General features: G+C 37.9%; 1 protein-coding gene across 2 annotated transcripts; it reads left to right on the top strand.

Annotated features, from left to right (window-relative positions):
* The first annotated feature begins 32 nt into the window (after positions 1-32).
* On the top strand, positions 33-10,951 carry bnipl (BCL2 interacting protein like). 2 transcript variants are annotated; one of them, XM_059568239.1, is made up of 10 exons: positions 33-203; positions 5,560-5,640; positions 5,719-5,789; positions 6,272-6,523; positions 6,638-6,829; positions 6,902-7,004; positions 7,103-7,234; positions 9,047-9,133; positions 9,238-9,336; positions 9,951-10,951. In XM_059568239.1, exons 1-10 carry the CDS (start codon positions 160-162, stop codon positions 9,973-9,975), a joined length of 1,086 nt encoding a protein of 361 aa, XP_059424222.1. In that variant the 5' UTR covers positions 33-159; the 3' UTR covers positions 9,976-10,951. The 2 variants fall into 2 exon arrangements, with proteins under 2 accessions (XP_059424222.1, XP_059424223.1); XM_059568240.1 differs by lacking the exon at positions 33-203 and adding an exon at positions 4,954-5,080.
* The last annotated feature ends 647 nt before the right edge of the window (positions 10,952-11,598 follow it).

Genomic DNA, 11,598 nt, shown 5'->3' with positions numbered 1-11,598 from the left:
AATGTTGAAAAACCTGTACTGACAGTCAGGGTGAGTTCCCTAACACAAGACACAAGATACAGTCACTGAAGCTCATGAAACACCTCAGGTCATGGTCAGCAACTGAGTTCACTGAATGCATTTCTAATCTAGACACTTTTAATTTGAAAGACTTTAGACATGGGGACTAACTCAGACCAGAGGGAAGGGTACATGCCAAATGGGTAAGTCAAAAATTACAATGATGATACTATAATACCTGGTCAAAACATGTATAAGATCAAAACATGTACCATAAGAGATAATAAGTGCATATTGGATGAACCAGAGACTAACGTACATGTTGTTCTGTCGCGCTTTGAAGCGTACAGCAGAAGGACACGAGAGAAATCATTGTAGCACTTCTGTGTCTAGTTATTTAGAAAGAGGATTTCAGAAAAAGGAAGTTGCCGTTGAACTGATTTCCACTACTTTGGCCAATCTTCTTGACTAATATTTGAGACCTCACAACCACAGAAGGACATCATCTCTCATATCCTGTTATCTGACAGACCATCCGATTTTCTGTCATTTATATTTGACACAATAATAAGTTTCACTGCTGTCACAAGTTAAACATCCAATTGGAAATGGAAAAAATGTAACAAAAAATTTACAGTTTAGTAAAGTTTTAAAAGGGAAAAACTTTCATCTTTAATGTTCGATTTCCATTGGCACCACTACAAAAACGTTCATGTCATAATAACTTTTGTTGGTTTGAGACGGTAAAATTGAGATGATTTTAAAGCTCTTAATTCTGCTATTATCACAGAAAAAGGTCTTGACTTGTTCATTTCCATACCAAATTCCAAGTTCATGTTCAGACAAGAAGAGAATGCATGAAACTTAGTTTCATAAAAAAGAGTGTTTAAGTGATATGACCTATAATAACACCTATATTCTTAATAACAGCAAGTTACAGAATGAGTTACTGTAGCATCTTACAAGCCAGGACAAAGGTTTTCACAACAGGTGATTACCAAATCTTATAAGTGTTACATCAAAGAACAATTGCTGAAACAGTACACACCTTTTATGCTTTGCAGTGGAGGTATCATGTTGTCTGCCACAATTGTCATACATTGTTCTAAAAAAAACGCCCTACATACTTCTTAAAATACATTTTGACATCTGATAAGGTCTTAGATAGGACAACACTGGGCTTGAGATTACACAACAATGTCTTGATGCTGTATTGACCAGTGAGTCAGTAACTAAAAACATACAGCCTCCTCGGAGAAGTTATGTTTGAAATAATGTACAATCTCGGAGCAGTCTTGCTGGACAATAGTGTATAGCTAGTGTATGTAAAGGTTACAGGGTTGAAGAGAAGACAATGCCATCAAGCTCTGAATGAATCTGATAATGGCTTCGCATCAGAAACAGGTTGAGTTATGTGACGTTTGACAGAAGTTCTGCCTGGAATCATCTGTAAACAAAAACAAGATTTTCTGGTCATTTGTGCCACGTGTAATTACCACACGTGCTGACGTAAAGAAATACTTGAGGTAGAAACAAGGACAAGGTTTATATTTGAGTTTGTATTTGACGTCTGACACGATAGAACTTTTTTTCAGTCAATTTGAATAATGGATAGAAAATACAGGCTACAATATTGGAATAAAAGAAGATGTTTTGGATGAATCTGTTTGGGATCATATGCCGCTGTGTCAGTTCCCTTTCATAGGTCACTTCGATGCTGCGGTGGTGTCACCGTATGGGAACACCTCTCGGTGTGACGAATGTCTGAAGCCCTATACCATCCCGCCAATCCTATTGGCCAAATAGTGCTGGCACCGCCCCACACATGCGTACGCATCGTATACCTGGGTGCCGCGCGCTATTTCGCTATGATTTCATTTCCTTCAGGAAAGCGAATCATCTGTGCCCTAGGAATCGTTCTCAGCGGTTTTCCCACTCGCTCAACCTCCTCTCACCGCCAACGAGTTGCCTCACAAGAAGAGCCTTCACCTATGGTGCCCCCTCGTAAGGATTGGGGTCTTAAGGTTTTTCCACTGGCTCGCCAGCGACAACGAAAGAGGTTAGACCTGAGCTCGACGGCTAATGCCTCTTGTTCTCGGGCCCCGAATAGCAGCTCCTGATACTCTCGCTGCTTGCCAGGGACTGTGCCCTCCACTAGAGAGCGCTGTTGGACCGCTTTTGCGCATCCAACCCTCTCGCTGCAGTCCCCACACTTTCGCTGCGCAATTCAGCTTTCAGAATCCGAGGGACGGTTCAAGGGTCTGGCAAAGACGGCCCGTTTATGACGGCTCACACAGCCTCCGCTTTTTCGCTAGCGGCAGAGCCCGATGTTCATCTTGTTGGATTAATTCCTGCCGTGAACATGCTTCAGGATTATACACAACGAGACGCAACGACTTTGACGCATGCGCTTCCCCTGCTTACGAACGCCGCAAGCTTTTCGTGCCCGGACATTTAAACGCGTATGAAAACGTCGCAGAGGGCGGAAATTTTTAAACCACTAATGTTGTTTCGGGCCGCGTGGGAACGCTTGCCCGGCATTTCACAATGGGTGTTACGCACAATTCGTCACGGATACCACATTCAGTTTCGAAAAGGCCCGCCTCCTTTTCGCGGAATTCTTCCCACGGTTGTGAAGCACACAAGGAAGTACACGAGATGCTGCAGTCCTGGCCGTTCCATGCCTTGATAGCATTCTTCTTCAGTTCATGAAATCTGAGCGAAATAGCGCGCGGCACCCAGGTATACGATGCGTACGCATGCGTGGGGCGGTGCCAAGCGCTATTTGGCCAATAGGATTGGCGGGATGGTATAGGGCTTCAGACATTCGTCACACCGAGAGGTGTTCCCATACGGTGATGTCACCGCAGCATCTCGTTCCCTATTCAGGGAACCATGGTTACATACGTAAACGAGATGTTTTCTCACAAACAAATGCATGAAAATAATATATCTCTATATTGCACAAAAATGTATCTCAAATATAAATAATAAATATTGAGATATATCAGTTCAGTAAATTGTCATCAGCATCAGAAAAATGTATTTATGTATTCAGAGGTGGGTAGAGTACCCAATAACTGTACTAAAGTAAAAGTAAAAGTACTTCTAGAAATATTTACTCAAGTAAAAGTAAAAGTACTAGTCTTGAATAGTTACTTGAGTAAGAGTAAAAGAGTATCGGATAAAAAATCTACTCAAGTAGTTAGTTACTAGTTACTTTGGGTCATATATACTGAGCCTATTTTTATTTAGATATATAGATAAAATGTATGTAATGTATGTGTGCGTGTATAAATGTATATATTTCATCAGCCTTTACTCCAATTTATGTAATTTATTATAAAACCCTGTCTGTTTACTTAAGTAACAGATATAGGAGTCATGCCATAACATATTTTTAATACGACTGACTTTATATTAAATGTGAATTTAACATTGAAAGTTAATGTGATATAAATATTGCTACTTATCTTTCATTGTTCTGAAAGAGAGCAAATAACATTTACATTATTAAAGATAATTTCCACTGACAGTCTAGATTTCAATCACTGTCAGAAACTCCCATTAAAATCACTGAAACTGTTAACACTGTGAAATCAATATCTTAATTAAAGATTCGTACACACATCTGCACTTTGTTGTTCCTGCGAGAGAATTCGCCAGAAAGAGGTAGGCCTATTCAGTCAGTGAGCGAGTGAAGGAAGCACCGGCATTTTAGCGATGACTCATCTGAACGCCTCTGATTGGCCATTGCTTTAATAAGCTCAAAAGAATCATGTGTGATTTGTTATAATGCGCAGCGCTGTATAAACGCATCTATCTCTGGCTCAGCGCCAGCAAGCAATCACAGATCTGAATTTAGCAGCTGATAATATGACTCGCTGCACGTACTTGTGAGATTGTATTAAAATTAATAAAATCTTAATCGGCTATTTTTTGTCTTTTGGAAGCTGCATTCAACTTGACTCCCCTCTGTTATAAGCCACACACGTACAACAAACTAATGTCACAGTGGTATCGTGTACTGTAATCGAATGTAGCCCAAGTTATTACCTGTTAAACAGTAGACAGCACACGCGGTGTTCATCTAATAAGGATCTCCATCGCTAGCAAATAATAACCTTTGCAGATTTCAATTCAGTGCAGTTCCAGCCACGTTTTCAACGCTCTTTCTGTTCTTAAACGTTACAACTCCGAGTGAACCACTTCAGACGCTCAGCGCGTGCGGCAGGGAACTGAACGACTCATTCAAACTGATTCATGAACCAATTCACTCGTTTGCCAATTGGTTTGATCATTTGATCAAAAGAATGAATCATTCGCGAATGGGCATCGCTCATTGCCCAGAGAAAAGTAGACGGCGCGTTTGGCATAAACTGAAGCATTATAACATTTATTGCATTAAGATAAAGTAACGAGAGGAGCGTCGCCCACAGTAACGAAGTAAAAGTACAGATTTTTCCCCAAAAATTTACTCAAGTAAGAGTATAAAGTACCCATCTTTAAATATACTCCGAAAAGTATTCGTTACCCCAAAAAATTACTCAAGTAAATGTAACGAAGTAAATGTAACTCGTTACTACCCACCTCTGTATGTATTTATATTGTTTTTAGGACCTAGTAGGAAATTCATTTAAAAAATCAACAATTTCGTTACAGTCTGTGTCAACAAAGCTGACAATGTAGTTGTGGCACAAAATAAGCACAATTCTTCAGAATTTAGCTGAAAACAACTTTAAAACTCACTAGAGTTCGTGTGATGTTGTTGAACTCTCAGGTTGAAATAGTATAGAAATAAAAAAAATAAGGATTTCATAAATGTTTCTGTTTTCAAAACTAAGGACAATTAAAGTTAAAAAAAATTCCCAAGCTGTTTATGTTATTTTAACTGGCATAAATCTTCGATGTCCCTGGGCTCATTGGGCTGACATTGAACGTGTGCAGCTGTAGGGTTGTGGGCGGGGCGTTGAAACAGCGCTCTCAGGTGCGGAAACGCGCTCTGATTGCCTGAATTCTTTGGCGTGAAGGTGCTTTGCTTGGGCGAGGTAGAGAAAGAATCGCTCTTGCCGTTGTAAAGGTAAATGGCTAGGACATCACTAGCCTATAATAAATCAGTTTAACTATAGTGCTTGCAATGTTCAATGTTCTTACCAAATGAAAAAGGTTTGTTTTTGAGAAGCATCTCCTGTACGAGGTTAGTGAAAAGGTGAGTTTAGCATGTTTACACTGCCATTATTTACATAATTATGTCCGTAAAGAGTGATGTGATGGGCGTTAGCGAGGTGTCAAGTGTACACAACCCTGTTTCTACGTGCAGTCTACTATCTATCTATCTATCTATCTATCTATCTATCTATCGATCTATCGATCTATCTATCTATCTAATACCAGTACTAAGGATTTTAAAACAGCACTCACAATACATGAATCTTGTACTGACCTGTTCTGTAATTAAAACAAACAACCCTGAAATTTTTATTGTGACTAAATTGACATTTTGTCTTGGGGACAAAAAAGTACAATTAACCTTCTTTACATTTCAATTTATTTCTGCAGGCATTCAGAAAACGGGAAGACATCAGCCTTCATCCCTGACATGGAGCTCCGGGAGGAATGGCAGGATGAGGAGTTCCCCAGGTAAAGTGCACTACATGCATGCAGTTTATTTATTTTCATATTAAGTGCAAAAGGGATTAAATTATGTGATCTTTGTAGGCCTCTTCCTGAGGACACACAGAGTCCTGGCGATGAAGAGGAAAGCCCTGGAGCTGAGGGAAACAGGCCTGGTAACCTAATTTCTCCAATTAGTTACTGGCCAAATTATCTGCCTCTTATATAATATCCGTCTCATATATATATCCAGTTAAAACAGCAATTATGTGATAAATTACAATTTGCAATAGTATTGCAATTTTAAAAAAACTCTTTCTGTAGTACATTTTAAAATGTGATTTAATCCATATTTTATATTCTGTATATAATTAATTCATATATTGTGCTGGCAAAGATCAGCAGTCATCACTCCAGGCTTCAGTGTCACATGATCCTTTAGAAATGATTCTAATCTACTTATTTGGAGCTTAGGAAACATTTCTTCTTATTTTCAATAATAAAATTAGTTATGCTGCTTAATATATTTACTTGTATCTTTTGTCTTCAAGTATTTATTTGAAATAGAGAAATTAGAAAAAAATACCTGAATTTAGTCAAATTGGTAGTGTATACACAATATATGCCTGTGACCCCTCTTTTTCTTTCTTTCCTTTAGTCCCACCAACTAGCCTAGCCCTCACAGGTGATGCCGTCAGGAAGAAGCGACTAGTGGCGCCGACTCTTAGTTTAACACTGGACAAAACCTCTACTGACCAGAGCGTGAAATCTGACGAGTTTGATGCCTCTGCTCTTTCACCGTCTCTTGATGACGACCCAGAGATGGACATCAACCTGGAGGCCCTAGAGACACCCTCAGACAGCGAGTCTTACAACTTCCCAGACAGCATGCACGACTTGGAGTGGGAAGGTATTCAGTTATTTTGATATTCATTGGAGTTGTGTCTTTGATCAGTTTTACAAGTATGGGACAGGGAATTCTACACAGAGCACTGGTTTACCACTAGTACTGTGGGCATTGCAGATGATCTTCCCAGGATGGGCAAAGCAGCGATCAGAAAAGCCAGTTTACTGGAGCATGCAGAGATGGGACACCTGGACTTGGATCAGGTGGACAACAATGGGCGGCGATGGAGGCATTTCCATATTGGCGGCCAAGACTACCAAGTCAACATGAGCGTTCTGGAGCCGTACCTTCAAGTTCTTTCCCACGGAGGTGAGCTTTTGTTGAACAGGCTGGGATGAACATGCTTTACTGAAATTACTAACTAAAATTGACCTTTTATAGGATATTATGGAGACGGATCAACAGCCATCATCATGTTCACTTCCTGCTACCTACCAGAAAACACAACAGAACACTATGAGTATGTGATGGACAATCTCTTCAGGTAAAACCTGATTGATTTGGGATGAATTTTCTTTGCAATGACTTTTATTTTCTAAAACTCAAATGTTTATTCCCATTTAATGATTTATTTGGATTTAGGTACATCATTGGCACATTGGACTTGATGGTGTCTGAGAGTTACATACTGGTGTATCTGTGTGGAATGGCCCCTCGCAATAAGATGCCTGGGATTAAGTGGCTTCGACAGTGTTACATGTCCATCGACAGACGGTGAGCCATACACATATTAGAATGATTTCTGAAGGATCATGAGACACAGAAGACTGGAGTAATGAATGAAAAAAAAAAAATCAGCTTTACCATCACAGAAAGAAATACAATTTTTAAATATATTAAAATAGAAAACACATTTAAAATTGTAATAATATTTCAAAATATTTCATGAATGTAGAAAAAAAACACATGCACTAAAAAAGCAACAAAATTGCTTCGATGTCTGATGACACTACAGTGGCGGTTTCCATCAGTTCCAGAAGAGGGCGCGTGTTTCTAAGCTTTGCTTGTGACAGTCTTCGTGTTCCTCTAGTTTAGTTCCTGTCAAACATGAGAACCCACCTCCACTCTTTCTTTCTTAAATGCCCCTCTTATGAAATATGATAGGAATGTTGTGGACTCCTACATAGAAGGCCATGTTATCAGAGTTCTTCCAGACATTCCTCAGATAACCCTTGACCTGTTCTCAGCTGTCATGTTTTCTTGTTATATTTAGACGTTTTTAGATTGCATACTTCATTACGGAATATATCTCAAAGGTTTCAAACTCTAGTGTCAGCTCTCCAAGGTCAGTGTGACTGTTTTCAATGGACTGTTTTTGAATTTTATTTACAAAATCTCTACGTACCGATCTAGTAATTTTGGGTTATGTACATCCAGCCAGTCATTATCCCAAAATAAACCCGATGGGTTTTGTGGTTATTGACGAACCAAAGAATTAAAATGGTAAATTCTTGTTTGATTTCCCTATATTATGGTGTAGCTATCTGACAGCTAATCTTCCAGGTGAAGGTCAGTCTCATAAATGTTTTATGTGAGGATTTTGTATGCTCAGGAAATTCGAGGTCATCTTATCATGTAAGATCAGCTTGGGAAATGAGGAACTAAGGGGTAGCACTTTATTTTACAGTCCTGTTCCTCATGTACATACTATGTACTTATTATAGTAATTACAATAACTATGTATTAACTAGGTACTAACCCTGAACCTACCCCTAAACCTAACCCTACCCCATGTAGTTACCTTGTATTACCAGAACTTTCTTAGATAAATACACTGTAGGTACACTATAAGTACATGTTAGTACACGTACTGTAAAATAAAGTGCAACCAACTAAGGAGTGTGGGATGCTCTTGGAAGCCTGATTTGTCATTTCCACTGGCTCCGTTGCATCACTGCATGACGTTTCCTCTGAGATCACTCATAAGCTGTTGACGGCAACATAAAAAACACTAAGCGTGATTTCACACAATCAAAAAGGAACTGCGAGGAGGAAAATGAACTGATAGGATTCATTAAATAATTCACACACACACACAAAATTTTTAAAGTGAGAATATGTATTTATTTTTAATTAAATTGTAAAATTTTATTTATCTTAATTTAAAATGTTAAATAAAAAGATTTTTACTTGCAGCCCACTGTAGATCAGGAGAAAGTAGCACTTTTTGTCGCATTCAGAGTAATGTATTTGAGCCTTACAACACTTACACTTAAATGATATATGACAGAAACCAAATATAAATGGTTAGACTTGTGGGTGATTTTTGGGCTAGGAAACCGGTGAAATATGTTGTAAACAGATGTCGTCTCCAAGTCTGTATCCCATGATTCAAGGCCCTGCCTCTCATGGTTTCACACGGGTCAGGGTGGTGCTCGTGCCAGTCAGCGATTGCTCCCTTGTGTCGTCATGTTCTGCTGGGTTATTGTTACTGGACCAGTTATTGGAACAAAAATTTTTTTAAGTTCTAATACATTTGCCTTTACTTTTCTGATGGACGTATTAAATCTGTTTTCTTTCCTGAAGTTTGAGGAAAGAACTGAAAGGTCTTTTCGTGGTTCACCCGGCCTGGTACGTGAGAGCTTTAATCACAGTCATCAAACCCTTCATCAGGTGAGCACAGTTGATCATTAGTTTAGCAAACAGAGCTAAAAAAGCCAATAAACATTATTAATACCTAAAGCCCTCCGTCTGACCCATTTCTTTCTCTCTTGAAGTGAGAAATTCAGCAGGAAGATGCGCTTCATCCACAGCTTGCAAGAACTGGCAGAGTTTGTTCCTGTGGCCCAGCTGCAAATCCCAGACTGCATCAGACAGTGAGTGTCTACATCAGGCCACAGTAGTGCACTGTTTACCGATCATTATTTCAAAACATGGACTATATATATATATATATATATAATAAATGCATACATGTATATGTATGTATAATAGATAATTATTGTTTTTATGTAAATTATTTAGAGAAATGGCCTTAAACATATCACATTCACTGGTATCATTTTTGTGTTAAACAGTTAAATGTATTAATAAAATATATTCATAAAGTACATATATTATTATTATAAATACATTTAATGTATAAATCTGTTACATTTAAAAAAAATACTACTTTTAAAATCTATTCATAAAATGTGTTCATTTTAATAAAAAAAAAATATATATTTTAAATAAATTAACAAAATCTCTAAATAATTAATACAGATATATCGTCAAATAGGTATTTTATGAATCAATATTATCAGTAAATGTAATTCTTTGTTGTTTCAGATCAATGAAAAAATAGATGTGAAAGTGATGTTTGAATCTTCCTTGAATAATTACATTGTTGTCCATACAACAGCCTTTTCTCTAAATAATTGACATAAAAAGGATCTTAATTGTTTTCACTAAATAAAAAGTGATGGAGGTGATTTGTTTTGCTCTGCAGGTATGATGAGCAGATGAACAGGTGAAGGTGTCTGATGGGAAGAGAGCAGAGGTGTACATACTTTATAGACTTCACACTGGGGTGACATGCATGTGGGAATTGGAGCTGGCTGGGGTTAAAGGTCAAGCTTGAGGGCAAATGCCCTAATGACAGAAAAACAGCTTCCTACCAGACGAATCTTTGATGAAATACAAAAAGACAGTGTTGTCCTTCAGAGAGAAACAGCTGTGTCATGCTGTAAGGCGGGTCAGGAGAGGTCTGTGTGCAACATGAAAGCCTGTTTGACGTCATTGCATTTAAACTGTTACACAAAAACAGACAAACATGTTTCCCAGACACCCTTCACTCTTCATAGAACCTATTCTATTTAGGCGTGAGAAATGCCAATAACATTTCCTTTTGGATTTGTGGTGAACATACCCAAATTAGGATAAATATTAGTTTTAATATTTGCACTAAATTGTTACAAAATCTTGTTGTATGCATGATAACTGAAACCTGTACGGAACATCATATGTGTATGATTTAATCTATTTATTCTACTATCTGGCTTTTTTTTTTAAACAAGTCTTTTAAAGTGGTATTGACACTATTTTATTGAAATAGTTTTTATATATATTCTGTGAAATGCATTGTACTTGAGCATTTAATCACATGTGAATGTTTTCATCACAAATGCTCAAACTTTGAATGCAATCAAATCAGAGTTATTACACACAAATGTGTGTGTGTGATATTGCCATAAGAAGCCGCATTGGTCAGTTTATACTATACATACTTGTTACATATATAATCGTGCCTGGTTTTCTTCTTGGGAAATGTTCTCTAATATTCAACTGCTGCTGCTGCCTGTAAAGTGGCCCATTGAATGTGCTCGCATTTAATAGACTATGTGCAAATATTTATACAAGGCCACACTTGAACAACCTGAGCTTTTAAACTGCACATACTACATGTATGTCCTTTCTATGATATTTAAGGAAATAAAGGGTTCTATTAAACAGCTGTTGTGATTTGATTTTGTGATTTCATGGTTAATTGCATTGAGGAAATAGTGGGAGTATTTTATTTTTTATTTTTTTTTGAGAGTCGCCATGGAAACATTCCTGGGCCTTTCAGGAAACCAGCTCTGGGAGGAAGTGAGGTAGCTGAGAGGTGAAACATTTTTCTTTATGCATTGAAGTCACAAACAGGAACAGAGCGAGAACTACTGGAAGGTTAAATAACAGACTCCTGTTGTAATGCTGTATGTGCCAGATGATGGGTTATGCAAGTCAACAACGTTTAGTAGAAATTAAAGCGTGTGTTGGATTTAGCTAAGCGAATAAGTCACTTGAATAAACTACAGAATGGTAATTTATCTTAAAAGTACTTTAACAGAATGGATTTCAACATGCATATATAGAATTTTTGCCACAAAAATAAATCAAGTATCCTACCATTTCAATAAAATTAAGAAAAAAAGTGTCCTTTATGAATTTCTGAATGAGACAATGCTTTGAATGTGGAGGCATGTTCAATAAGTGTAAGCAACTGAAACCTCTCAAAACGTGGACACAATCAGTCCCTGAAGGCACATTTTACTGTTTTTCAAGCCATTGTGAGAAAACGGAAATTAAAATGTAATGTGCTCTGTACCGGTCTGAGA

Source organism: Carassius carassius, chromosome 15, assembly GCF_963082965.1.
Source record: "Carassius carassius chromosome 15, fCarCar2.1, whole genome shotgun sequence".
Classification (NCBI taxonomy): Eukaryota; Metazoa; Chordata; class Actinopteri; order Cypriniformes; family Cyprinidae; genus Carassius; species Carassius carassius.
This window is presented reverse-complemented; position numbering and strand designations above follow the sequence as displayed.